Source organism: Vigna unguiculata, chromosome 9 (assembly GCF_004118075.2).
Source record: "Vigna unguiculata cultivar IT97K-499-35 chromosome 9, ASM411807v1, whole genome shotgun sequence".
Taxonomy (NCBI): Eukaryota; Viridiplantae; Streptophyta; class Magnoliopsida; order Fabales; family Fabaceae; genus Vigna; species Vigna unguiculata.
In genome coordinates this window covers 25,398,669-25,426,478 of record NC_040287.1, presented here as the reverse complement: position 1 = coordinate 25,426,478, position 27,810 = coordinate 25,398,669, and the positions used below count along the sequence as shown (strand labels likewise).

Here is a 27,810-nt window from a genome sequence, read left to right as displayed (position 1 = left end):
GGTGGAGGTGGAGCCTCAGCTGCTGGTGATAATGACGAGGAGGAGCTAGACGAAGAGGGCGAGGATGACGCCTGAGCATTTGGAGAGAGTGATTCACATTTTGCAGGACTTGTTTTGTTGATAGTCCTGATTTATTTTATGCTTTTAGTTTTCAGTCTTAACTTTCTTTTGATAGTATTGAACTTTTAGCATAGTGTAGAACTTCGTAACTTGGTTGTGGTGAACTAATCTTTTGCATTGAATTACTACTTTTCATGATCATCTTTTGTGCTTGTTATGAAATGATGTTGAATTGGCTTGTGAGCATGAGCTTGTGGTTGTTCTCATTTTGATATAGTGATGCTTGAGTTTAATTGTGATCAATGATTTTGGCATATGTTGACAATTGTGGAACCCAAATACCCTGTGAGAGGTTGTGCCCCAGAGTTGATTTGTGTGAATGCTATCACTGTGGACTCATAATTGACTTTGCTTGAGTTCAATTGTTATTCATTCACTTGCATGCTACAGGTGATCAAGGCCATCTTTCTTTTTCTTGTTACATAATTGAGCTAATCCTTTTTAAGTTGATTCCTTGTGCAAATCCTTTAAGTCTTCTTTGAGCCTTAAAGATAATATGTGCCATTCCTTGAACCTTGAGCATAGTAAAGATATTGACTACCTTACTTTGAGCTTGAGAGAGCAAATGATTGTTAATCATGAGTATGGTTCAAGTTTGGGGGAATTATTGCTAATACAAGGGAGCATGGGAAAATTTGTAAAGTTTTTGGTTCAAAACAAAAAAAAAAAGAAGAAAAGAAAAGAGAAAGAAAAAGAAAATTGGTGCAAGCAAGTTGGGAATTGGTTTCATTGGTTCAATAGAGAAGGGAGAAAAATACTTTCATGATTTGATTAGTTGCTCTCTTAGCTCAAAGTACTTTTGTTATCCTGAAAAACCAAATTTCCTTCTTAGCCTAGCCACGATACAAGCCATAAAAGACCTTGTGATGATAGCATGCTTGTGAAAGTCTTAGACATTTTGAACAAAAAGCAAAGTTAAATTGTGTGACATTGTGATGGTAGAGAGAATGTTGTTTATATCCATACACTAGTGGGCTTGAGTGAAACACTTGTTCTTGTGAGAAGTGGTTCCCATTGATCAAGGAAACATTTTGCCATGATTGTTGATCCCTTATAAACTCTTGCATGCACTTGTGATATTTTTGTTTTGTGAACACCATAGCTTTAGTTTGCCTTGCTAATGAAACACATGTGCTACACAATCTTTCAAATAAGAGCAAGCACAATTGACACATGTTTTCTTGATTTGCTAGATCATTGCAATTGTGTTGTTCATCTAGGCCAAGTTACCTTTTTGCTTGAGGACAAGCAAGGTTTTAAGTTTGGGGGAGTTGATAATGTTAATTTTTACCATTATCCAAGCTATATTTCATTAGCAAAATCATCTCTTCCAAAGCTTTTAACCTACTTAATCCTCAATTTTACCTTACTTTTGTAAATAAATACATTGTGAGTTGCATTGATCCAAATATACCACTAATCCCCATTTTTTTGTATCCTTTTTGTAGATTGGAAGCTTTGCTCCAAAAGTCCAGATAAATGAGTGACCCGGAAAAGCAAGGAGAAGAGCAAAAATATCAACAGGAAGCGCCCGGCGACAAAAAAATAGCGCCAGGCGCAACAGGCCGCCAGCGCCAGCCAGGCGCCACTGATGGTAACCGCCTGGCGGCACCTGACCACCGCCGGGCGGTAGATGAGAAATTTGCCCACTGTTTGATGGCTAGCGCCTGGCGGTGAGACCCTTCCGCTAGGCGCCCGTTTTCGCTGATGTGGCAAGTTGGCTCTTTTTCTTCTGTTTTCGCGAGGGGAAACCTATCTTGGACACTTTGGAGCTCAAACAACACGTCTTGGAGCGCTTGGAGGTCTGCTAGGGCTTGTGGGAACAACTCCATCTTCCTCTTTGTGTCTCCTCCTTCTTCCATTTTCCATTTTGTAAGCTTGAGCTCTCCATGACAATGGAGAGCTAAACCCATTTTTGTTGGGGTTAGATGTAGCCACTGAACTTTCATGTATTTTCGAATGGTTTGAATATATATATGCTTCTTCCATTGATTTCTAGTATCTTTGTTTATGCATTTAAAGCTTGCTTTGTTTTACCCATTCATTGCATGATATTTGGGTCATTAGGTATTGGAAAATATCTCTTGAAACCTTGAATTGGAACAAGATACCTAATGGAACTTGTATCTAGGAATAGAACTTGACCCATTAGTTGTCTTAAACCCTAATTTGTAAAGCGGGTTTGTTTATTTAGGGATTCAAGGAATTGACTCTAAATAAGGAAACCTAGGCTCATTCAACTAAGGGATTAGAGTTTGAGTAAACTTGTGGGTTGACATTAGTAATTAATGGAGAAGAGTTTTATTCCTTAATATACATGAGAGTGAAGTAGGTGAAGTCTAACTCCAACAATATCAATCCATTGCATTTCTAGTCTTTACCATTTCCTAGAGTCTTCAAATATCCAAGTTCAATTTTAATTATTTAGGCAAAATTTAATTTCATACAAAAACCCCAAATTATGAATTTATTCATTAGTTTAAATTAGTCACTAATTACGCAATTAATTAGTATACACGAGTCTCTTGGGAAACGATATCCCGGTCTTACCGGTTACTACTTGCGCGACTTGGTACACTTGCCAAAGTCTTAACAGTATCAGAGCCATTTTTCTTAGTATGCTCTGTGGTTGCAGCATTGTCTGATCTTCCACATCAGAAAAGATTTGGTTTCTATTTTCTTCTTGGGAATCTTAGTTTAGAGAAGTAGTGGGAGCTTTGGTCAAAAGCCGCAGCAGGAGCTTTGGTCAAAGGCAGCAGGAGCTTTTGTCAAAGGCAGCAGTTCTAGAAGATGCAGATAGAGGACTACCTGTATAAGAAGAAGTTGTATCTACCCTTAACAGGGCAGAAGCCAACTGACATGGAACAGGCAGAATGAGATTTGTTAGATCTACAGACACTCGGTGTGATCCGGTTGACATTAGCCAAGAATGTTGCGTTCAACATCATGAATGAGAACACAACCGTAGATTTGATGAAGGCATTGTCAAATATGTATGAGAAGCCATCTGTAGCCAATAAAGTGTATTTGATTCGCAGACTAGTCAACCAAAACAAGTAAGTCGTCTAAAGTTGAAAGACTAGCACTAGTGCATACAGATGTTTGGGGACCAGCTTCAGTGAAATCTCTTGGAGGTTCACAGTATTACGTAACCTTCATTGATGACTCCTAAGAAAGGTATGGGTTTATTTTCTTAAAAATAAATCTGATGTGTTTTCTGTGTTTAAAAGGTGGAAACAGGAGGTTGAGACTCAAACAGGTTTAAAGATTAAATGTTTGAAGTCTGATAATGGTGGAGAATATGACAGTAATCAATTCAAGGAATTTTGTTTAGAGAATGGGATCAGAATGATCAAGACGATTCCAGGAACACCAGAACAAAACGGTGTGGCAGAAAGAATGAACAAAACCTTGAATGAGAGAGCAAGATGTATGAGAATCCAGTCAGGATTGCCCAAGGTATTTTAGGCAGATGCAATAAGCATAGCAGCCTATCTCATAAACAGAGGACCATAAGTTCCTTTAGGCTATCAGTTACCTGAAGAAGTATGGTCTGGAAATGAGGTAAACCTTTCACATATGAAAGTTTTTGGTTGTACTTCATATATTTTGTTGAACTCTAATAGTAGAGATAAATTGGACCCTAAGGCAAAGCGATGCTATTTCATTGGCTATGGATCTGACATGTATGGCTACAGGTTTTGGGATGACCAAAACAAGAAAATTATCAGAAGTAGAAATGTTACTTTTAATGAAAACATGTTCTATAAGGACAGAACTGCAGAATTTGCAAATAAAAAGCCAGAGCAGGTATCATTAGAAGAAATTTCAGAAAGTGATGTAGCCAACAGAAGGCAGAATACAGAAGTAGAGCCTGAGTCAGAGCCCGAGTCAGAGTTTGGGTCAGAACCTGAACAGATAGTAGAGTTAGTAACTCCTGAATTACCGACTAGAAGGTCTAGCAGAACAATTGTAGCACCACAAAGGTACTCCCATTCATTGCATTACTTGTTGTTGACTGATGCTGGTGAGCCAGAGCATTTTACTAAGGCTATGCAGGGAGGTGAATCTATTAAGTGGGAGCTAGCAATGGAAGATGAGATAAAGTCTCTTCAGAAGAATAAGACATGGTCTTTAACCAAGCTTCCAGAAGGAAAGAAGGTTTTGCAAAATAGGTGGGTATATCGGTTAAAAGAAGAACTAGATGGCAGCAAACGATATAAGGTTAGACTCGTAGTGAAAGGGTTCCAACAGAGACAAGTAATTGACTTCACAGAAATTTTCTCCCCTGTTGTCAAGATGACTATCATCAGAGTTATCTTGAGTATAGTAGCTGCAGAAAATCTTCATCTGGAGCAGTTAGATGTGAAAACTGCATTCCTACATGGAGATCTTGAGGAAGAAATCTTTATGGCACAACCAAAAGGTTTTGAAGTACAAGACAAAGAGAATCTTGTATGCAAGCTTCATAAAAGTTTGTATGGGTTGAAACAAGCACCGCGACAATGGTATAAGAAATTTAATGAGTTTATGAGAAACTCAGGATTTCACAGATGTGAAGAAGATAATTTTTGTTACGTGAAGAAATATGTTGATAGTTATATCATTTTTGCCTTGTATGTTGATGACATGTTGATTGCTGGTGCTAATATGGCAGAAATTGACAGGTTGAAGAAACAATTGTCAGAAAATTTTGAAATGAAGGATCTTGGTCCAGCTAAGCAAATTTTTGGTATGAGAATTTCCAGGGATAGATCTAAAGGTATTCTAAATTTATCTCAGGAAAAATATATAGAAAAATTGCTTAGCAGGTTCAATGTTGGAAATGTTAAAACCAGAAATACAAATACTTCCTAGTGTAGTCGTGGACGTAGGCATACACATTGTACGCCGAACCACGTTAAATTCTCTGTGTCTTTTTTTCTCTCCTTTATTCTTTCCTTTATTGCCTTGTTCCTAACATACTACTCATCCAACCAATCAAAATTCTAAATAAAGTAAGTTCACTTTTGCTCCTTTTTGAGTTAGTGTATTGTTTTGATGTTGCACGTGGCTCTTTGGTCCATCCACATATGACTCAAAATAGCTCAACATAATGAATTACAGAAAACTCCAGGAGTTTTGGTGTTGGGCGCCAAGTGTAGAGCATTGAGCTCCACCTTGGTTTTGTTTATGGACTGTCTCAATAAAATTTTAATCTCCATTTCGTTAATTGTTGGGTTGGGCTGAAATTTTAATAAATTATTGTTGATGATATGAGAATTGCATGGTGATTGTGTATGCTATGTTGAATAGAGTCTAGGTTGTATGCCAAAAATATATTTAAGAAATATGATCCAATGACGTTGTTATGTGAATTGTATGAATGAAAGTTCCCAGTGTTGATGGTGATGATTTTCTATTTTTAGCTTGAAATTTTGATTAGAAAGTATGGTTAACTTGTGAATTGTATGAATGTGGATAACTCTAAGGAGAATTGTCACCTTCTCTAATGTTAGGATATGTATTAGGCTAGAGTCTCGAGAATAAGTCATCCTAACTCCACTTAACTCATACACTCATGTAGAGAATGTAATTTAGATTGTGAAACTTGAAGGAGGTTCCTACAACGGGATTGGTGAGGGAGCACCAAGTCATCGATGCTATAATGAGCTAATCCTGTCATGATGGATTTGAATTTTTAGGCCAAGTGGAGCCAAGATTGTTGCTATAATCCACTATGAGGTTACATGATAGGTGCATGATTGAAGCATATTCAACTTGATACTTGTTATTTTGGAGATTGAGTTTAAATAATGTCAATACATTAGCAAATTGCATGTTCTTGATTGAATGATTGTATATATTAGAAAGTATGACAAAATTGTCAAAACTTGATTTAATTATGATTTTTATAATAAAATTGTGATGCTCCATAAAATAGTATAATAATATTGGTAGTTTTATTAAAAATAGAACACTACAATATTTTAATATTAAAGGGCTTAAGTTATATAAAAGTTTTGATAACTAAGTATTATTTTTATTAAATTGTCAAGTGATGTGAGTTTCCAAGCTGTTATTTGAAAATGAATTGGAAAGCATGAGTGTGTGTATTGAAAAGTTTGGAAATGTTATGGATTGTGGGATTTGATTTTCATATAGTATGAGCAAGTGGCAATGTGTTATTTTGGTTGAGCTATTGCTTGAATTTCGAAATGTGGCTTAAAATTTGTGCTTAGATTGCCTAACTAATTAGTGAGGTTGATATTTGCTTAAATATGCATGGTTTTGTGTTATCTGCAAAAATGTGACTTTGGTAATCAATTACAGTCTATTTGTAATACCAATGGTAGAGTTGTGTTTTTTTTTTCTGAGTCATTTTGGGAAAATTTGGATTCCCTCTTTGTTAATAGTTGAATCAAGCTGACATTTTGACAACTGATGTTAGACACATGGCTTTTCACTTTGACCAATGAGATATTTTATTTGAGGTATGTAGTTAGAAAATGTGTCTCTTATGATGGCTTCATTTTGTTATGTTTCTCTTCTTTTTATGAAAAACATTTCTACTTGATGTCTTAACCGGTCATTGTGTCCTTATTTGGGGAATGATAAATATGTGATAGGAAGTGTAAAGCATGTCAATGTGATGAAATAAACACACACACACACAAACACACACAGACACACACACACACACAAAAACATACAACCACATGTTAAAATAGATGTGTCTAATATAATCCAACCAAAAGGAGGGGATGAATTGGTTATTCAATCTTTTACTAATTTTAAAGGAATCTTGAAATTTTCTTCAGTCTTTATAACCCCAAAAAAACTAGTTTTCCAATTATGTGTTAATGGAATAATTTAAGCAATTAGGAAAGGCATAAAAGATGAAAGAAGCAAAGAACACAAAAATTTTGTACTAGTTCGATTCAAGATGAATCTACGTCAAGTCTTCTCCTAAGCAACCCACTTAGGAGGATTCCACTAAATCAATAGAGTTACAAGAATTACAAGAACATCTATATAATTCAAGACCCTAAAGACTAAGGAGCTTGACCTACAAATCAAGAACTCCCCCTAGATGCAATGCCTCCACACAATTGCACCTAGACCTTCACTTCACATAGTGAATCAACTATAAACAGAAATACAATAGAAAAGAACCAAGGAACGAATACACCTAGTGGGCGTGCAAATTTAACACTTGATCCTAGATCCAAGCTTGACCCTCCAAGATTGAATCCATTATCAATCCTCTTGAATATCCAAATGAATGATCTCCAAGAAAGCAAGAACTCTGTGAATCTTGATCCTAGAAAGAAATCTCTCAGTAAGTCTCTTCATGATTTAGTTATTTGCCTTTTCTTTAAAATTGATTTCAAAACTGTTTTTATATCAAAGTTCTGCTGCTGCAATTAATGGATTAGGAATTTACCTAATAGATTATCGTTGGTGTATTTTCACTGCATCAGTGCAGTGCCCTCATATAATCCATTAGTAAGTATCTAATCCATTTACGAGTTTTGCATTTAACACATTCAAGAGTTTGATAGCTAATCTAATTCAGTTCAAACTTAGTTTATATGTAATCCTAGATATACAACACCCATGCAAAAGATAAGTTCAGGACTAAGCCTAAGACAGTGATACACAATGTTTGTATAGATTTGGACATCATCAAAATCATCTTCGTTGGAATTGAGCAAGCTCCCCCTCTCAAAAAAAAAAAAAAAACACACACACACACACACAAACACATACACAAACACAAACACAAACATAAACACACATAAACATAAACACAGACACACACATAGACACACACACACACACACACACACACATATATATATATTATATATATATATATATATATATATATATATATATATGTGTGTGTGTGTGTGTGTGTGTGTGTTGTGGATAGTGTATGAAGTTTATTTGAATAGAGTATGGTTTAAATGTTGAAATACAAAGAATACATATGGGTATGAGGACCTTAAATGTCGACAAACGGTACTTAGATGATTATTTCATAAACATGCAATCCCAGTTTCCCATTTATGTAACCTTAGCAACAAACAACAGTCAACCAACAAGCACAATTAACATGTATTCAAAATAAGTGCAATGAAATATAAATACAAACACTAACCTGTTTGTGTCAAATGATAACAGAAAGATGGTAGGGGGACCACGAGTTTTGAAAAGGGACCACATGATAAGAGGTTGGAACATGGACCACAACCAGAGAGGTTCAAATAATAGGACCAAGACCAAGGTCAATGAAGTTTCAGAGAAAAAGTGTGCAGAGAACAAAACAAAACGAAATAAATTTGGAGGTGTTTCTACGGAGAACAGAACAAAAGAAATTTGAAGGTGTAGGAGGTATGAACTATTCAGAACCAAAGAAGAACTTTGGAGGTGCAATGTTTTCATTAAAAACAAATGTCACAATAAATTTTTTTAATTATCCACAACAATCGAGTTAGGTAAGTATAATGGTAATAAATTCTTACATTTGGAAATATAGGAGAACCCATTTGGGGGTGGAAGGAGAATCCCCTGTCTCGAGTAACGAGGGAACTTAAGCTTTATTTTCTCACATGCCCAAAATTTGTAGGGTCTAAAAACGTGTATGGTCATTTACAATTTTTGGCTTTTACTTTCCCGCACTTCTACGGTTTCTTCTTGCACCACCTCAAGTCAAGTTTTCAAAATGACAATTTTATCTTTTGAAAAAGTGATTTTTGGATTTCATACCTCAGTAAATTTTCAAAATTTTCAGAAAAATTTTTCCAAAACAAAATTTCTAGAACAATTTTTGAGATGTAATTTTTAAAATAGAATTTCCAGAACGTATATATTTCTTTTCGGAATGAGATTTCTACAACACATATATTTTCCAGAATGCCTCTACATGAAATGTATTTTGGAAAGAATATTTTGGAACATATGAAATAAGTTTTGGAAAAAAAGTTTTCCAAAATGAAATTTTTTCTCCGCATTTTCCAAATTTGCTGCAACGATAGTGGTAACAGTGGTGATAACAGCGACAGTGATGAAAATTGGTTGAGTCTTTTCCTCTTATCATGATGGTGCAGTTACTAATCGTGGGGTTACATGATGCAATAGTCATAAGACTCAAGTTGGCTCACTTGAGTCTAAATACCATTGCAAATAAACAATGGCACAACAATAACCAAATATATAGAACAGATGAGAGCTTTTGGATAATAATGATTCTGAGTTGGTAAATCTGGAGCTTCCGAGTTAATATTAGCTTTTCCGAAATTAAATTTTTAACTTATATATGAAAAAATCATTTTTTTTCTTACAGAAATGATTATGGATTTTTTTTTTCAAAACATCCTTATCAGTGAAGTGAGCAGAGTATACATAACTCTTGCATTGGTGACCTATGTGAATAAGAAGATATTTTATTTCCTTAATTACATTGATATGTTCCTGTAAGAACAAGTCAGACAAATAGTATATAATAAGTAATTATGAGAAGTAATTACCAGTAGATGCTTGATGATTATTTATAAAACGATCATCAATAAGCAAAGGTATCAAATATTTTCTTGATACCACAAACCACACAGAGGCACTAGAATTGAAGCTAAATTCAAACAATTTTCAACTCTTTTAGCCATTGGGAATGCAAAGGGCACGGGTCTGTGTTGCCTTGGGCAATAGCCTTCTCAGAGAGAGAATAAAACCAACCATTCCTCCATTTGAACTGCAAGTATAACCATCATAATTATTTATATATAGAAATGAGAAAATGAAAAAATCATTTTTTAAGAGAAAGTTAAAATTTAGTTGTTATAAAATCATTTTTCTCTTTACTGTACTAATTGTGTCATTCACCTCCTTAACTGCTGTGGGAAAGTGCGCTACAGCTCTTGAATATGCACATAACCGCTCTTCCATTGCTTCTTCAAATGTTAACCCTTTTTCACTTGCTGCTGCTGATGCCAGTTCTGCTATAAGGCTAGACAACTGAAAGTGAAAACATCACTCAGTGTTATTCCTTTTAGTACTCAATACATCATTAATATTTGCTTAAACTGTTTGATAAAACAAGAAATCTATACAAAAGTTGATTTCACAAAAATCTCAGCACTTTTACCTACTAGACACCTCTTCAAGATCCAAAAGAAGAAATCTTATGCATCCTATTAACTACACAGTTTAATCTAACCCTGCAGATGACGATAGATTAGGTTTGAGAATATGCCAATTGCAGAGCATTCTTACTTCGGTGCGGAATTCCTTTTCCACAACACCTACGGAAACCCCTCCATGACGTGCTCCAACAAGCATTACAGAGCAAATCCATATAAGCTTCTCCAGCATCTGCTTTTGAAATTCCTTCTTGTCAAGAACCTGGTTTTCAGACATACAAATGATATATTATGACAGTATGTTGTTGTATATATCATGATAGAAGTTCAAGGATTCATTACACAGTTATCTAATTTCAGTAGTAGTATGTATGCATACCTTGCAAGAGAGGCCTCCAGCATTTAACCTTGCAGCAATAACAGAAGCCCACTTGCCATATGCAGCAGTAAGGCCTTCAGGATTGGTATCAGTGATGCCATCAATGGGTGCCTCTCCAATTTTCGACACTGCAAAATAAGCCAACACCTGGTTTGCATCATCCAACCCTTTGCTCTCAAGCCACGGCTCCATCATTCCGTTCTGGAAAAACACCAAATCTGAAAAAACAACACCAAATCATTGCCAGAAAAAGTTCTAGGAATCCCACATCGAGTAAGATGAACAACACTAATATACGACAGCTATATAATCACGTGAAAGTTAATCCTAGAGATTCTCTGTTCAATCGATCTTTCAACTCCTAACAATGTCTATCAACACGAATTCAACCCACAATGCATGACACAGTGAGAAACTCACCGTCCCATCTGGAAGAAGGAGTGGATTGAAGCACGGTTTCAAGATCATCGTTTCTCGTGCACACCAAAATGGGGCCTTCAAAGTTCAGTGGTACGGCCTCTCCGCGGCGAACAAGGAGGTCTTGGCCGCTGCCCATGGTCTGTAGGGCCTGCCCCACTCTTCCCCCGCCGACAATGACAGCGGGAACCACCTTGGTGGCTGGGGTGGCGACCTCGGCGGATGCTTTGAACCTGAAGGTGGAGGTTGTGGGGAAAATGGGGAAGGAGAGGGTGGCCATGGCCATGGAGGAGTGAGTGTTGACTCTTGAGCAGAAAGTGTTGGCAGTTACAGTGAGTGAGGAACCAGAAGAAGAACAATATCAAACATGGTTGGTTCCTTTTGCGGTGTTTGTTTCATACACAACTCTGTGGTTGTTGTGGTAAGGTTCTATCCTCCACTTGTTTCTTTCTATCATTGATCATAATTTATGTTGCTGCATTGTTCTAATTTTAATCGTCAAATCTCAATTTCAAATGTGAGATTAATGCTTGCCACACTTTTACATACCAGTATTTATTTTATATTCCCCTCATAGCTTTTTTTTTTTTTTTTTCATTCTTTAATAAATTCTTGTGAATGGACAGCTTAAATAATTTTTGTCTATATACATTTTAGTGGTTTTTTTTTACTATTCCAGTGCAATTCTGTTGAGTTTATCAAAATAGTGTAGAAATTTTAAAAATTCTAAGGATAACTCATGACAAAATGATATGACTTTATTACAAAGAAGTCATGTCAAATTAAGATGACTTGTGTTAGAGTGACTTAAAGTCGTGCCAAAATGACAATACTTTATTTTGTAAGATGTGAAGTCATATTATATATATAGGACTTTAATTAAGTTAATTATGTGTCTAAGCAAAGTTGTGTTAATATAGTATGACTTTAGTATTACATTTCTAATGAAAAAGTCGTATCATATTTGAATGACTTTAGTTAATGCATTTTTTTAGTTATATTAATGCACGTTAATGGATTTGTTGGCTGAATAAAAATGAAAATTTTTTTGTGGTATTAATTAGTTAAATAATAAAGCATATAATTACTTAAAAATGTTCATGATGATTTTGTTCATTACAATAGGACGTGAAAGTTATTTATAAGAGTCTGTGCCATAAGAAAGTCTTCTTCGGTGTTATCTAAGTCTTATTTGAGGGATCTGAACTAGATCGTCATTATCATTACTTCATCTTGTTTCTTTAGTTAACATCTTTCAACATTTGTGGCGGCATTGTAGGCTGATAGTATTGCGGGGGATATGTGGATGGAGGTGTTAACGAAGAAGTGGCAAATACACTTTGTGTAGGACCATAAAAAGTATATGCTTGTTAAGGAAACATGTTGTATGTGTATGGAACTTGCTGGAATGGAGTATGTGAAGACATTGGTTGAGACATCCATGTACGGTGGAAAAGGCAATGGTTAAAAACTCGGTTGACCAAACGACTGGTACTAAGGTTGTTGAACATATGAAGAAGACCCAACATGCTGATAAGGAGTGTGTGGTGGAGGTTGGGTAGACTCTTATGGTGTGTCGTACTTTAATATAAAAAGAAAATGTTTAGTTAAGATGAAAAGAAATCGCAAATATGTTGTTGAAGACATGTGACTTAAATCATAAATATGTTGTTGATGGTGTACAAGACATGTTAGTATACATCTTACAAAGGGTTTTTTGGTGTTTTAAGCCTTGCATTGATGGATTCAACTATTGCAAACCAATAGTGCAAGTTGATGACACTTTTTTGACTGGAAGATACAATGGTACATTATTGACAACAATTGGTCAAGATGACAACCACAACATCTTTCCATTAGCCTTTGCTATTGTGGAAGTGAAACGAAGGAAGCCATGATCTGTTTCTTCCAACTGTTGCGAGAATATGTGACACCTCAACCAAATGTATGCTTGACCATTGACAGAGGCACAACCATACTTTCAGCACTACATTCTCCGAAAGTTGCCTGGTAAGGAAGTGGACTCACATTCATTTATTGCATTCGCCATGTTGTCTCAAATTTCAACAAATGATTCAAACATGTAGAATTGAAGACACAACTACTAAACATTGGTACCTATATTAATTATTTTGCAATTTTTATATACAACAAACACTGTTATTTTATTACGTAATTTTAATAATGAAATTATTACAAGTTATGAAATGAAACAACCTAGACTTCAAGTACAGATATATGCTATGATAGCCGAATTTCATCAAGTAGCTTCTTAGATAGATCAACTACCATTGCAAAAGTGGACCCAAGCTTATGATGGGGAAAAAGATACGACTATATGACAACAAATTTAGTCGAATGTATGAATTTTGTTTTGAAAGGAGTAAGATCATTGTCAATTTGTGATGTTAAAATTTTTTTCGAACAAACCAAAAAATGGTTTGTGGAATGAAGGACAAAGATTGAATACATGTTACAAATTGACCACTAATATCTAGAGGATATTTATGCTTTACTAAGAAAAAATGAACAATAATCACTAGTGCAGAAATTCATTTTTACCTCGCCTTATATGCCTCGGTTGTCCAGGAATCGAAACATATAATGGCGCGGTGGAATTTTTGCAATTTCAGACAACCTTTATGCCTCGGTTCAGCTTAACCCGAAGCAAAAGAGGCTCATATGCTTCGGTTCGCTGAAAACCGACGCCAAAGGAGGCTCATATGCTTCGGTTACACAGACCCGAAGCCAAAAGCCCACTAGTCGTTACCTCTTTGGCCTCGGGTGGGTCTGAACCGGTGCCAAATAGGGCTATATGCCGCGGTTCAATTAATAACCGAGGCCATATGGTTTAATTAGGGCACCAAATTCGTGAGCCCCCTTTCTCTTCTTCTTCCCCGCGCCCCTCTCTACAACAGTACTCTTTCTCTTCTCCCTCCGGCGTGGCTGTTCCAGGCGCGGTGGTGATGTCGTCGACGTTCCAGATGCAACAATGGTGGCTTTGGTGGCGCGGATTCGCTGCTGCTCCGATCTGTTCGAAGGTGGTGGTGGCGTTGTGTTGTTGCAATGGTGGTGATTCTGCAGCAATGGTGGTTCGCTGCCTTCGTTCGCGGTGGCGCTGCTCTCTGCATCTAGTGCGTCGTTCACGGTGGCGTGATGATGGTGGTTCGCATCTGGATGTGCGTTTGCGTTTCGCGCAGGTTATGGATCTGTGTTTCTGTTGGCTGCAGGTTTTGTGTTGGCTACAGGTGGTGGCTCACGGTGTTTCTGCTGCATAAGCTGTTGTAGTGCAGTGGTGCGTTGCGGAGAAGAAGACGAAACTGTGGTGGACGGAAAGTTTGCTTCCGACAAGGGTGGCGGCTGCCATGGTGATGGAAAGAGATGATGAAAATTAGGGTTGCTCGAGCATGGTGCAAATGCGTGGAAGAAGATGGTGGTGGCTGATGCGTTTCGCCGGCGAGGATGATTGGCTTCGGTTCTATTTTGACCCGAGGCAGAAATGGAACTCTATGGCTTCGGGTAACAATCGAGGCCAAAAGGGGTGCCTTTTGGTCTCACCCCAATATGCCTCGGTTCCAGACCCGAGGCAAAATGAGGAAAATAACCGGGGCGAAAAGCCTTTACTGCAGTAGTGAATATGCCATGTGCCTTGTTCAGAGATATGATCGCCAAAATTTAGTGTTCGATGTTCAGGAGATTTTCAGTCCCAACTTGGACATCATTGTTGTTTGAGTGGTGGTGTGAATGCGGGGAGTTTCAAGCTCTTCACCTACCTTGCACTCATGTAATGGTTGTTTGGTCATCCTTCCATTTACAACCTTCAACATATATAGACCCTGTCCATAGTCTCCAAAATATCTTCAAGGCATATGTGGTGCAATTTCAGCTCGTTCAAAGTGAAGATTATTGGTCTACTTATATTGGCCCAAATTTAATCCCGATCCCCACATGCGACAAAACAAACCAGGAAGACCAACTACAACTCGTATCCACAATGAAATGGACTAGTCACTGCCAAATAAACCAAAGAAATGTTCTTTTTGTAGGAGTATTGGTCATAACAGAAGCAACTGTCCAAATAGATAGTGAAATTTCATTTTATGGAACTCTTGTCACTTTAATTTTAATATATGTCATTCAAGAGATGTTTTATTTCATGTATTTCTTATTAAGAAAACTTTCTCTTTTCTTTGTCTTCATATCTATTTTTTTCTCATATAATTTATACAAAAAAATTTTAACTTTTTATTCAATTTAATAATATTGTAAGAAACTGCCGAAAGAATAAAAAATTTTATTTACAAGTAAGTCATGACTCCACACAAATGATTCGAACTAAAGTTGTGTCATTATGATAAGACTTTGTTTATTGCCAATTAACTAAAGTCATGCCACTATGGTAAGATAAGACTTTGCTTACTACCAAAATTGACTGAAGCCATGCCATTATGTCAAGACTTTCCTTATTGCCAATTAATTGAAGTCGTGCTATTATGACAAGACTATACTTAGTTAATTGAAGTTGTACCGCTATGGCAGGACTTTACTTGTCAAAATTAACTTAAGTGAAGTCGTCCGACTCTCTAACAACTCCTCTTCAATCCACTAAAGTCGTTGAGTTGTGATATGACTTCAACTCTACTAACTGAAATCATGTTATTTTCGCACAACTTCTTAATGACAAAATCGTCCCAAATTTTCATGATTTACCCTCGCTGAAACTTTTTTAAAAAAGTGCAACACTTTGGTAATTCATGTTTTGAACTGCTCTACGATGGGTAAAAAAAACCCATTTTAGTTCATACCTGTCTTAGATCTGGGCTTGCCTAAATAAGTCAGAAAACACTGTAATATCTAGCACAAATCTGTTAACAAAGGTGCCAACAGGAGCCAAATATGTTGTCCAAAAATCATATATGCCAAGTTAGAATTGAACTTCAGCCAATGATTTAAAATGTCACATAATGGTTTCAGAAAGATATATTTTTAAAGAGAATATACGTTTAATCACAATATTTAGGTTCAGTAACATGTGGCAGACATGAAGAAACATTCACGCGTAATTTTTTATTCAGAAATCAAAGTGACTATAAAGAAAGTTGGTAAGCATGTTGAATTTTAGATTAAGGACTAAAAAAAGAAATGGATAGATAGTTAAAAAACACGTATAAGTCTAAAACAGGACAAAAGTTTCGAAACAAAAGTTGAACTTTCAATCAACGGACTGCAAAACCCTTGACATGTGCTATGTGCTCTGATATCATGACCGAATAGAAGTTGGTGCTGCTCTTTACATTTCTCAATACTAACTAGGGAACAATGAAATGAATTTCCTTTACTCACTCTAATGCGGTTTTGTTTTGAATAACCAACAAATATTTAACTGATACATGCCCTTGACAGTTTCTTCAACATCTTTTCCATAACACCAGAACAGAAATTTTAATAATGACCATTACTATCAAACCTAGGAATTAAAATCTATGGTGTCTTCCTTTGGGATTCTTAATGCCTTGGAATACTCTATTTCACATTTTTATCACTGTTGTGAATTTCCATGGCACCCCATGTTTTGTATTCCCATTATAAGTAATTCACCCTCTCATATTCTTTGTTTTGCCTTTTGCACAAGGAAGGAATGACCAGCATCCATTTGAGAATGAAGAACTGTGATCAACATACCTGATGAAGCAAAAAAAAAAAAAAAACATTAGTGGATAATATACACTACAGCAAGTTTGTTTCAATTAAACTACTTTAATTTCTAGGTATTTGATCACTACAATCATGATTCTTGGCATCTAATACAGAACGTTATAAAGAAAAATTTATTGAATAAAACGAGTTGAGTGTAATAAAAAGGACAAGTACTCTGTAAGAGGGATTTCATAGAAGGGATTAGTGATCAGAAAAATTATATAACAGAGATTTCATAAATTAGTTCATACACTTAGCTTGTGAAAAAATTCATTTCATTTTTTCTTTACAATTTTATCTCTCTCTCTCTCTCTCTCTGTCCTTAGAATTAGAAGTGCTTCCGAAACATATGGAGAATTTCAGTATCCACCTGTTTGTGTCACTCATGCCATCTTCTGTGTTGTTTCCTGAAAGGGAAAATCCTTTAATTCTCCAATCTTTTCCCACCTGTTTTATAGATTCCTGGAATGAAGGTCTAGAAGAAACCTTGGATTCATTCTTCATTTTATCCTTCTTCATCCAATCAAGAGAGATTGGAAAGAACAACTTCAGGAGGAAGGTTTCACTATCCATGCTTTCAACCCGCAATATCTGACCAGGTCTACTGTTACCTTTGATTTTCTTCTTCTTCTTTAGCTTTTTGAGTTGATCTTTATTGCCACTACTTTGCATGTGTGTGTTGTTCAGGGAAGTTTCATTTTGATGTGGTTGTTCTGGTTCCAGCACATGCTTCTCATGAACCACCATGTCTTGAAAAGAGAGTTCATAGCCAGACTCAGGCATGTCTTGCACCATCTCCATAAGCTCCATTTGTCCTTGTGCAATAGCTTTGCTCCTTGAAGGGTTAGAAGCCGTTGAACAAAAAGGTGAATACTCAAACTTTAAGTTTTTCCTTTGGTGTGTTTCTCCGAAATCTGCTTCCTTATAGAACCTTGCTTCATTGCCTTGTGGTTGATCCCAATCACTATAAGGTGTGGTGTTTGGTGAACCCCAGAAACTGAATTCTCTGTCTCCTCCACTCTCGTGAAGAGAGTGTGTTTGGTGGGTTGTGTTCATGTTTGAGGGAGGAGTGAAGGGACAAAGAAGAACATGGTATCGAATATAAGTGTTGGGGAAAGATGTTGTCTTTTTCTTGCTCTTTTTTTCTATGGAATTTGTAATGAACAAGTCGTTGCCGTCTTGGATGGGAGTAAAAGTAAATGGTCCAATATGTTCATTTTCCACACCCATCCTTTGGATTATATTTCACGTTGTTTTAAAGTCCATGTTCTAGTGTTCTGTTCTGAACATTTTCAGTTGTCAAACTTGTAGTGATGAAAATATTAGTTAACATGATTTTTATAACTATTCACCTGTTCAATTTCACATAAAAGAATGGATTCTAAATTTAAAGTTGAGTTTTTATGAGATAATAGCTTCACTATTAACTTAATTTCATAAAACCATCGAGATATAAATCGTTTTTCTTCAAGCAAAATTTCAACGCATTTGGAAACTACAGTCATGAAACTGCTGGCTGATTCTGAATGAGATAAATTGAGCGACTTTAGAGTGTTCATCAAAGCTTAAATTTGGGAGAGTCAAGCTTCTAGAATCACGTTCTCAAAGGAAGTTTCTTAGAAAATCAGTAGTTTCAGACTGTGGTCATTTTCTAATTAAACCATGTTCTCAAAGTATGATAAACAATGAGGGAGGAGGACACATACGGCAATGTGTTCCAAAGTATTGTGGTCCCTCCCAACGACCATGAGATTATCATCATTTCCAAGAAACTTGACTGCTGTCTGTTTAAACTTAAAATTAAAATTAAAAGGAGGCATGCTGTGGTCAAGAGTCAACTTAGTACATAAATAATGGATAATTTTACTTGATGACACATTTACACACAATAAACAGTAGCCGGCAATTCACTGTGAAAGGCCTATGATTGTTTGCAGTGATCTTTCATAATCATGATCAATGCTAATCAATAGCTACAGTTGGTCAAATTTCAATACAATGCCAGTGTTTGTAATTGCAATGAAGCTTCCTAACTAATCCAAACATGACCACATTCAGTTCTTACTTGGAGAATACTTGCTTTCCCATAAGGATCCATATGCAGAGCAAAATCACACAACAATGCAAAACCAATTGTTAGTTGCTTCTTGGATCCACGTTCACTAATATTCAACGTGTTAGCAAAAACTGTTACTGAGTTTTTGGTGTTTCAGTTAACTTAACACATTCCAATGCATATTCACTCCAATTTCTTCATGAGCTTTGTGTTATTGAGTTGAACTGACAGTTGAAGCTTCTCAACATGAAAACAAACATACCCTTATGAGGTTGTCTCACAGCCTAGTAGTGAGAGGAGTATGATTGAAGATAGTTAGCATTCTTGATAATCACGGTGGCATGATAACACTATGACAAAAGCTTCTCATCAATGTGGCTATACTGACTAACTAAAGTAGAAATCATCATCATAATCTGGAAGAAAAGGGTAATCAATGTAAGGCTGATGATACCCAGCATCCTTCAAATGAAGGACTAATTTATTGTTCACCTCACATATCTCTTCAATCTGTGGATGCAGCTTGTCCTTGGCCACAAACTCGTGTCTCTCATTTCTCAACTCAATCCAACTAAAAGCTGGTTCTTTCTTCAAACACCTTTCCTTCATTACCGTCCTAATTCTTTTTGCATCACCCCATCTACCATATGCAGCATAGATGTTTGCTAGCATAACATACCTAGCTGTATTTTCTGGTTCCAAGTCAAACAGTGCCTCAGCAGCCTTTCTAGCAAGGTCCAAGTTCCCATGAACTCTACAAGCACCCAATATTGCACCCCACACTGCAACGTGATTCACAATTTCATCAGGCACCTTTTCAGTCAAACTCATGGCTTCCTTGAGTCTGTTTTTCCTCCCCAGCAAATCAATCAGTAAAGCATAGTGATCAGCTTTAGGCTTCACTCCATACTTTCTTTCCATCAAATCCACCAACTCTAGCCCTTCATTATCTAAACCTGCATGGCTACAACCAGATAGCACCCCAAGAAATGTCACATGATTGGGCTCTACTTTGGCTTCTATCATCCTTCTAAACACAGCCAATGAGTCCTCCCCATGACCATTTTGTGCAAAACTAGTTATCAATGTATTCCAAGTAACCACATCCCTGACAGGAGCCATCTCAAACAAATTTTCAGCTGATTTCATATCTCCACACTTACCATACATGTCAATCAAAGCATTGTAGACATACACATTAAACAAGTTCCCACTTATGCAGCCTCGAATAATTTGACCATGCAGCTGCTTACCTCTTCCTATAAGAGCCTCTTCTGCACAAGCATCTACAATACTCACAAAAGTTGGAGCACTAGGCCTCACACCCTCTTCCAACATTTGCTTAAAAACATCAAAAGCTTCACCACAACGCCCATTTCTCACAAAACCCGTTATCAAAGCAGTCCAAGAAACCGTGTTCTTTACCGGCATATCCTTAAATACCTTACAAGCCTCATCCAATCTACAAGCTCTAGAGTAAGCCACAACCATTGATGTCCAAGACACAACATCTCTCTCTGGCATCCAGCAAAACACAGAATACGACGAGTCGGGTTCACCACATTTCCCATAAGCATCAATTAACGCGTTATTGAGAATCAGGTTCCCGTCCATGCCAACTATAACTGCCACCCCATGAACCTGATGCAACAATTTAGCGTTACCCAAACAAGCGCAGCTTCCAACTACGCTAACGAGTGTAAAATCGTCTAACACCAAAACGTTTCGACCATTTTGCATCATTCGAAAGAGCTTAACCGAATCTTCATGAAGATCGTAGCGCGTGAAACCGGAGATTAGCGAGTTATAACTAACGACGTTCCGTTGAGGCATTATATCGAACAGATTACGGGCCTTATCGAAAAGGCCCGTTTTTGAGTAAAACGAGATTAGCGTGTTCCACGAACGAGTGGTCTTGTTGGGAAGATCGTCGAAGGCCTTTTGTAAACTTTCTTCGCAGCCGCATTTTGAATACGCGTCAATGAGACCGTTGGCGAGGAAAGCGTCGAAGAAAAGCGCGGTTTTGATTAGGTGACCGTGCACGGCATGTGCGAGTTTCACCCTCCTCGCCGAGACACACTTTGAAATCATAAACGAACACTTTTCAACGGAGGAAACGATATTGTTGGGGAGCATGGTCATGTTGCTGTCTCTAAATCAAATAAGGGAGTCTTTCTATATGGTTTCGTTAAAAGGACTCACTTCTTCAAATTAAGGGTCTTTCTGTGAATGGGTAGACATGGATTCGTTCAAAAAATGGTGGGTGACCTTTGTTTCCTCGATTCTTCACCCTTCGCGAAGTTATTGGACTCTTGCGTTCGGTCAAAGTCTGGAATTGACGCGCGTCGCATTCATGGTCGAATCATTAAGACACAGTTTTCATCTGAAATTTTCATTCAGAACAGACTCGTTGATGCTTATGGAAAATGCGGTTGTTTTGAGGACGCACGCAAGGTGTTTGTTCATATGCCGCTGAGGAACACTTTCAGTCATAATGCGATTTTAAGCGTTTTGACTAAGTTTGGTAAGCTTGACGAAGCTTTAAACGTTTTTAAGTCGATGCCTGAGCCTGACCAATGCTCATGGAATGCTATGGTGTCGGGTTTTGCACAACATGATCGATTTGAGGAAGCGTTGAAGTTCTTTGTTGACATGCATAGCGAGGATTTTGTGGTTAATGAGTATTCGTTTGGGAGTGCTCTCAGTGCTTGTGCAGGGTTGACAGATTTCAATGTGGGGGTTCAAATCCATGCTTTGATATCAAAATCTCGTTACTTATTAGATGTTTATATGGGTTCTGCCCTTGTTGATATGTACTCTAAGTGTGGAGCGGTGACTTGTGCTCAAAAGGCTTTTGATGAAATGGTTGTGCGGAATATAGTGTCTTGGAACAGTTTGATTACATGTTACGAGCAAAATGGGCCTGCGGGAAAAGCTCTGGAAGTTTTTGTTAGGATGATGGATAATGGGGTTGAACCAGATGAGATAACTCTGGCTAGCGTAGTCAGTGCCTGTGCGAGCTTGTCAGCAACCAGGGAAGGTTTGCAAATTCATGCTCGTGTCATCAAAAGGGATAAGTTTCGGAACGACCTCGTGTTAGGTAATGCGTTAGTTGATATGTATGCAAAGTGCAAAAGAGTTAGGGAAGCTCGACTGGTTTTTGATAGGATGCCAGTTAGGGATGTTGTGTCTGAAACTTCTATGGTTAGTGGATATGCCAGGGCAGCCAGTGTGAAAGCGGCAAGGTTGATGTTTTCAAAGATGATGGAGAGGAATGTGGTGTCCTGGAATGCACTTATTGCAGGTTACACACAAAATGGAGAGAATGAGGAGGCAGTTAGACTTTTCCTCCACCTGAAGAGGGATTCTCTCTGGCCAACCCATTACACCTTTGGGAATCTACTTAATGCGTGTGCCAATCTTGCCGATCTTAAACTTGGTAGACAGGCTCACACTCACATTTTGAAGCATGGATATTGGTTTCAGTCTAGAGAAGAATCTGACATTTTTGTGGGGAATTCTCTCATTGACATGTACATGAAATGTGGAATGGTTGAAGATGGGTGCCGGGTTTTTGAGCATATGGTAGAAAGGGATACTGTCTCATGGAATGCCATGATAGTGGGGTATGCACAAAATGGTAATGGTACAGTCGCCCTCGAAATTTTCAGGAAAATGCTGCTATCTGGAGAAAAACCAGACCATGTTACTATGATTGGAGTTCTATCTGCATGTAGCCATGCAGGACTTGTTGAAGAAGGACGACGTTACTTCCACTCAATGAGGCTTGAGTATGGTTTAGCACCGTTGAAGGACCATTTTACATGCATGATTGATTTACTAGGTCGGGCTGGTTGCCTTGATGAAGCAAACGACTTGATGCAGACAATGCCGATGCAACCTGATGCTGTTGTCTTGGGATCTCTACTTGCTGCTTGTAAGGTTCATGGAAACATTAAATTAGGGAAGCATGTAGCGGAAAAGCTTATGGAAATTGATCCCTTGAACTCTGGACCTTACGTTCTTCTTTCAAATATGTATGCTGAGCTTGGAAGATGGAAAGATGTGGTGAAAGTCCGGAAACAGATGAGGCAACAGGGAGTAGTTAAGCAACCTGGTTGCAGTTGGATTGAAATTCAGAGTCGCGTGCATGTTTTCATGGTGAAAGATAAAAGACATCCTCGTAAGAAGGACATCCATTTAGTTCTGAAAATTCTCACAGAACAGATGAAACGGGCTGGCTATGTGCCAGAAGCTGATGATGATGAGATTTGCGAGGAGGAAAGTGACTCTGAACTTGTCTTGCATTGTGAAATGGAATCAGAGGCTGATACAGCAGTTGCATAAATGAAAATCTTCTGGCTAGTTGTTGAGTTTTTCACTAAAAAGTAAGAAGATTTGGGATTAAAGTTCGCAGATTTGATCAAGGCTCTAGAAATTTGAGATGAAGGTTCGTCCAAAATTATTCATAAGGGTTTAAGTCAAATTTATAGTAAGTAGGCTAAAGATGCAGAACCTCGAATGTACCCATCGATTTGTTGTTACCACTTCTTCAGTGCATCTCTGATATATACTTTCTGTCCGCTAACTTTCTTGCAGATAAGTTCATTGATTTTGATCATATGATCAGTTTGATTGCCAAATATATGAGCTCAAAATAGTTAATGTGTCATATTTACAAATGGAGTCTTCCTGTAAATCAGATGGGCCCTTGGCCATTAGCATTTAGGGATATAAAACTACAATAAAAAGGAATGGCAGATATATCTCAGTAGATCTCAAGCTGTTAATTGCTTCATTACGTTGTTTGTTAATATCTATATACCATCTCGTACAAGATGTGTGTTGTGATTGAAATTAGGATTTTAGAGTAAGCCTGGTGAAATGCTCATACTTCAGTTATGGCATCACCTATGTTCATTATGGGAGTTGTTGCTACACAAGATACTGAAGCTTTTGTGTGTGTAAAAATAAAAACGGCAGAATCCTCGGCCAGCATATACAAAAAAACATGTATTGTGAAAGCAAATTAGGAGGGAAGAAGAATGTGAATGAAGAGAGAGACGGTGGTGTAAATTAAGTAATGCTAGACAACAGAAACCACCACAATATCATTTTTGTTGTCTTGTTACATTTTTTTCTTGTTGATATGATTCTATATCTTCTTTGTTTCCTCTATGCAGATAAATCCAAGTGATGTGAACCAACCCTCTCGAGAGTGAGAGAGTCATCATACTTTTAGAATGATTCCTTGTGAGCATCGGTACCTAAGAATTACAAAAGAAATGAACCTGGAAACCAGGATGAAGCACACCATCACCCCAACATTCTTCCATCTACTAGTCTCCCCTCCAAGCTTTGCCTCTTTAAGTACGTCCTCTCCTCTCACCACACACGCCCCAAATAAGTACTCCAAACACTTTTTTGAGTTGGAGAACTCATTTATCAGAAATCCTTCAAAGGGATACTTAAATGGAGATATATAATGCATGAAAATCCAGTAACTTGGAATTTGGTGTTTTGATATGAAGTATCCAGAGAACAGAAGAAACGAACCGATGGCACCAGCAATCAATGAATTCCCAACAATGAAATTAGGCACCGCAGCACTGAAACATACCACAACCGAATTTGCAGTGTAAAGAATTAGCCAAATTAGCATCAGAAAGTACAAAAATGCCGAAAAATTCCTGTTGAGATCAATAAGCCAGTACAGAGGCACTGTGAATAAAATGGCTAGTATGAGCAAAAATGGCAAGTAAACTAGGCCATTGGCGATAGCATAAGATGAAACTCTGTAGCTTCCACTAGATATTTCTTTCATTAGAATATCCCTTTCTTGCAGAAATATTGGTAGAGCTTCGTTGGTGCTTGATAACATAAACGTTAAAACGAAAGCAAATAGACCCACTCTTTCTTCCGCTCCCTCTAGACCATCCTTGAGATTACAAAAGACTGAGCCCAAAACCAGTCCAGAAAGCAGCATTTGAATTGTCCTGCACGCAAAGAGTTCCTTTGTGCGTAGGATATTTTTGGAGAATCTATGAGTGAGAATCATAGTTTCTCTCCATACAGAATTTGCAAAATCACAAGTGATATCCATTCCCGCACTAATGGTTTCTTCATCAATTAACTTGGATTGTTGAAAGAGCTCTTGCAAAGTAAACTTGCCACTTCTACTCTCACCCTGATCACCAAATATCTCGTGTAACATTTTCCTTGGTAATCGCCACGAAGCTTCTAGCTGAACCTGCTGACATTTTTTATGTTGCTGAATGGTGTAAATGGAATCAATGGCATACTCAACCACGTTAACATGAAGAGGAATTTCTAAACCCATTAGCCTTAGATTTACACCCAGCAAATCCACAGTGCCATGGTGCAACACAATACCATCAGCCAATAACAGTATTGAGTTAAACAACTTCACCATTCTGTACCCTGGTTGGTGGATAGTCAGGATTATAGTTCGCCCCCTAGATTCAGCCATTACTTTAAGCATATCAATTATTTGCAAAGCTGAGATACTATCAAGCCCTGAAGTTGGTTCATCCAAAATCAGTACCTTTGGATCATGTATGACTTCAACACCAATGGAAACTCGGCGCCTCTCACCACCAGATATGCCACGGACCCTGTCATCTCCAATTCTATTCCTAGCAACATGGCTAAGACCAAGCTCTAGAATTAGTGACTTGACCCTGGAGCATAGTTGTTCTTGAGGAAGACGTAACCTTAGTTTTGCACTAAACATTATGGTTTCTTCAACCGTAAGTAAGGGAAACAAAGTATCCTTTTGCGAAACATACCCTGAAATTTTTTTTAACTCAGCTTTATCCACAGGTTCATGATTCACCAAGATACACCCACTTTGTGAACTAGCTTTACCAGCTAGGATCTTAACAAGGGATGATTTCCCAGCCCCACTTGGCCCAACAACTGCCAGAATTTCCAGTGGCTTTGCTATGCAATTCACGTTCTTGAGGACATGCCTAACTCCACTGCATGATCTTTGTTCAGTTTTTTCTTCATCTTCTGCTTCACAACCATCTTCTTCCCTATTCAATTGTAAAAATTTGCTGAAGATTCTAGAAGGTTGCTCTGCTGCCTTTGTACGGATGTTGTAGTTTATGTCTGTTGCCTCAACCTCACACCCTTGTTTCTTCATTGAATACGTTCTTTTCTCTCTTTTTTTTTCTCTCTTCCTCTATCTGTTTGTCTTCTACTCGCTTCTTATTACAAGCCCTTTTGGCTGTCTTGCTCTATATTTTCTATATTATTTTCTGAAAGCTGAATCTACTGTTTGGGCCTCAGCCACTTTTTGTGAAACAATAGTGGTTCGAAGGGAATTCACTGCAAAGACATTGAGATTCTCAAACTTTGTATTCATAGTTCACGTGCACTTGTTCTGGCTAGTGCATGGTGAATAAAATTATTAAATGGAATGGTTCACGTGGACATTCTTTGATTCTCATCTTCAGTGGCTAACTGGAACAATAAAACAATTGGAGGATTCTGAATTCGCATCATTAATAGTTTCGGAGTAGGGTTGATGCCACTGTGAGACTAACTTATCCCTTCAACGTGTATGAGTGGGATACTTAATTATTTTTTGCTGACATTGTATCAATTCTCTCATCCTTTAATGTTTACAAAGCAACTAATATAATAAAAAATATTAGTATATTGGTTTTTAATACACTTGATGCAGGTGATTTGTGCTCTAAATGTTAGAATAATTAATGCTATTATTCCAAAAACTTGAGGTTTGTAAAATAAAAGTTAAGATCTATGTGTACATAATTCTTGCTGGGAACTAACCTTTGAGATTTTCTAAACTATGAGATTTTCTGCAAAATCAGGCATAAAATTCACACCCACTATTATTGTTGTTGGTACAAGATGGTTCTAAAGGAGGATAAATAGAACTTGTAGACATTTTAAAAATGTTTTGCACAGACATAATATTATATATAAGAGAGTAATACAAAGAAGAATTACACAAGAATTTATACTGATGCACATGTAATTGAGGCTACGTCCAATCTTGTAAGTCACGAGTATCAACCTCTTCAGGTTACAACGAGTATCAACTTCTTCAAGTATCATGAGTTTAATCCTATCTAGGAAACACGAGTATAAACCTCTCCAAATATCCTTTCTCAATCTCCGCATAAGATAGAGAACTCACAATTTCAATCAACAAAATAATCTCTTACACAGGAGAGTTCAATCATGCTCACAGGGTATACTTCATTATATGAAGTATTTTACAATGATTATCACACAACCCAATATCACTATAAAAAAATGAATTTGACTCTAATATTCACCGAGTATTCTCTCTTTTTCCTTCTCTTCAAGAATTGATATGACAGTGTTTAATCACTTTTGTATTTTCTCTTGCATTCTTCTTGTCTTCTTTATCTTGGTCTTGGTATTTATAAGCACGTTGTGTTAGTAATTTTGGGTCATGCATATAGATGATACATAATTAAATGTGTTAGGGCCATTAAAGATTTGGCTAAAGGCACATGTCATGAAAATAAATATTGTGTAGAGACCAGTTAGTAATTTCTAATTTGATGAGAGGCCAAATTAGAGCCACCCATACTTGATTCATGTTTGTCTTTGGTTAATTTAATTAATTTCTATTCAGAACCCTAAATCCCTAATTCTGAAACCCTTAATCCCAATTTTGTTTTTTGGGAGAAAAAACCCCAAATTGAGAATCCTAGGGTTTCTTAAAACCATAATTGAAGTAAATTATTTTAATTAATTTTGAATTTTGGGTTCAAAGACATTTGAATATAAGGATTTATATTTTAGAATATAAATAATTTTATTTATTTTATATATATTTTTTGGTTGTTTAATATATAAAATAAATATATAAAATAAATATATTTGGTTTTGGAATAAATATATAATCAAATTTTGGTTTTGTTTAATATTTTAAATGAATTAATTGAATCAAGAAGTCACCAAAGTGACCTCTTTGAGTAGATAGTTCATGA

At 37.1% G+C, this 27,810-nt stretch overlaps 5 protein-coding genes and 1 long non-coding RNA gene across 6 annotated transcripts; 2 read left to right on the top strand and 4 right to left on the bottom strand.

Moving 5' to 3' along the window:
* Positions 1-9,522: 9,522 nt before the first annotated feature.
* Positions 9,523-11,497, bottom strand: LOC114162768. Its single transcript, XM_028046743.1, has 5 exons — positions 11,044-11,497; positions 10,624-10,841; positions 10,378-10,506; positions 9,988-10,119; positions 9,523-9,856 (listed from the first exon to the last, which is right to left on the bottom strand). The coding sequence occupies exons 1-5, from the start codon at positions 11,324-11,326 to the stop codon at positions 9,743-9,745; spliced, it is 876 nt and encodes a 291-aa protein (XP_027902544.1). The 5' UTR covers positions 11,327-11,497; the 3' UTR covers positions 9,523-9,742.
* A 4,795-nt stretch (positions 11,498-16,292) lies between these two features.
* On the bottom strand, positions 16,293-17,975 carry LOC114164778. Its single transcript, XM_028049540.1, has 2 exons — positions 17,108-17,975; positions 16,293-16,722 (listed from the first exon to the last, which is right to left on the bottom strand). The coding sequence occupies exons 1-2, from the start codon at positions 17,965-17,967 to the stop codon at positions 16,635-16,637; spliced, it is 948 nt and encodes a 315-aa protein (XP_027905341.1). The 5' UTR covers positions 17,968-17,975; the 3' UTR covers positions 16,293-16,634.
* Positions 17,512-18,084, top strand: LOC114164779. The gene is made up of 2 exons (XR_003599598.1): positions 17,512-17,603; positions 17,709-18,084. It is a non-coding gene; the product is annotated as an uncharacterized LOC114164779 (long non-coding RNA).
* A 514-nt stretch (positions 18,085-18,598) lies between these two features.
* LOC114164777 (pentatricopeptide repeat-containing protein At2g21090-like) lies at positions 18,599-20,959 on the bottom strand. Its single transcript, XM_028049539.1, has one exon. It carries the CDS (start codon positions 20,933-20,935, stop codon positions 19,181-19,183), a length of 1,755 nt encoding a protein of 584 aa, XP_027905340.1. The 5' UTR covers positions 20,936-20,959; the 3' UTR covers positions 18,599-19,180.
* On the top strand, positions 20,873-24,059 carry LOC114164774 (pentatricopeptide repeat-containing protein At2g13600). Its single transcript, XM_028049537.1, has 2 exons — positions 20,873-23,243; positions 23,977-24,059. The coding sequence occupies exon 1, from the start codon at positions 21,023-21,025 to the stop codon at positions 23,138-23,140; it is 2,118 nt and encodes a 705-aa protein (XP_027905338.1). The 5' UTR covers positions 20,873-21,022; the 3' UTR covers positions 23,141-23,243; positions 23,977-24,059.
* LOC114164776 (ABC transporter G family member 5-like) lies at positions 23,842-26,268 on the bottom strand. The gene has a single exon (XM_028049538.1). The coding sequence runs from the start codon at positions 25,959-25,961 to the stop codon at positions 24,024-24,026; it is 1,938 nt and encodes a 645-aa protein (XP_027905339.1). The 5' UTR covers positions 25,962-26,268; the 3' UTR covers positions 23,842-24,023.
* Positions 26,269-27,810: the final 1,542 nt, after the last annotated feature.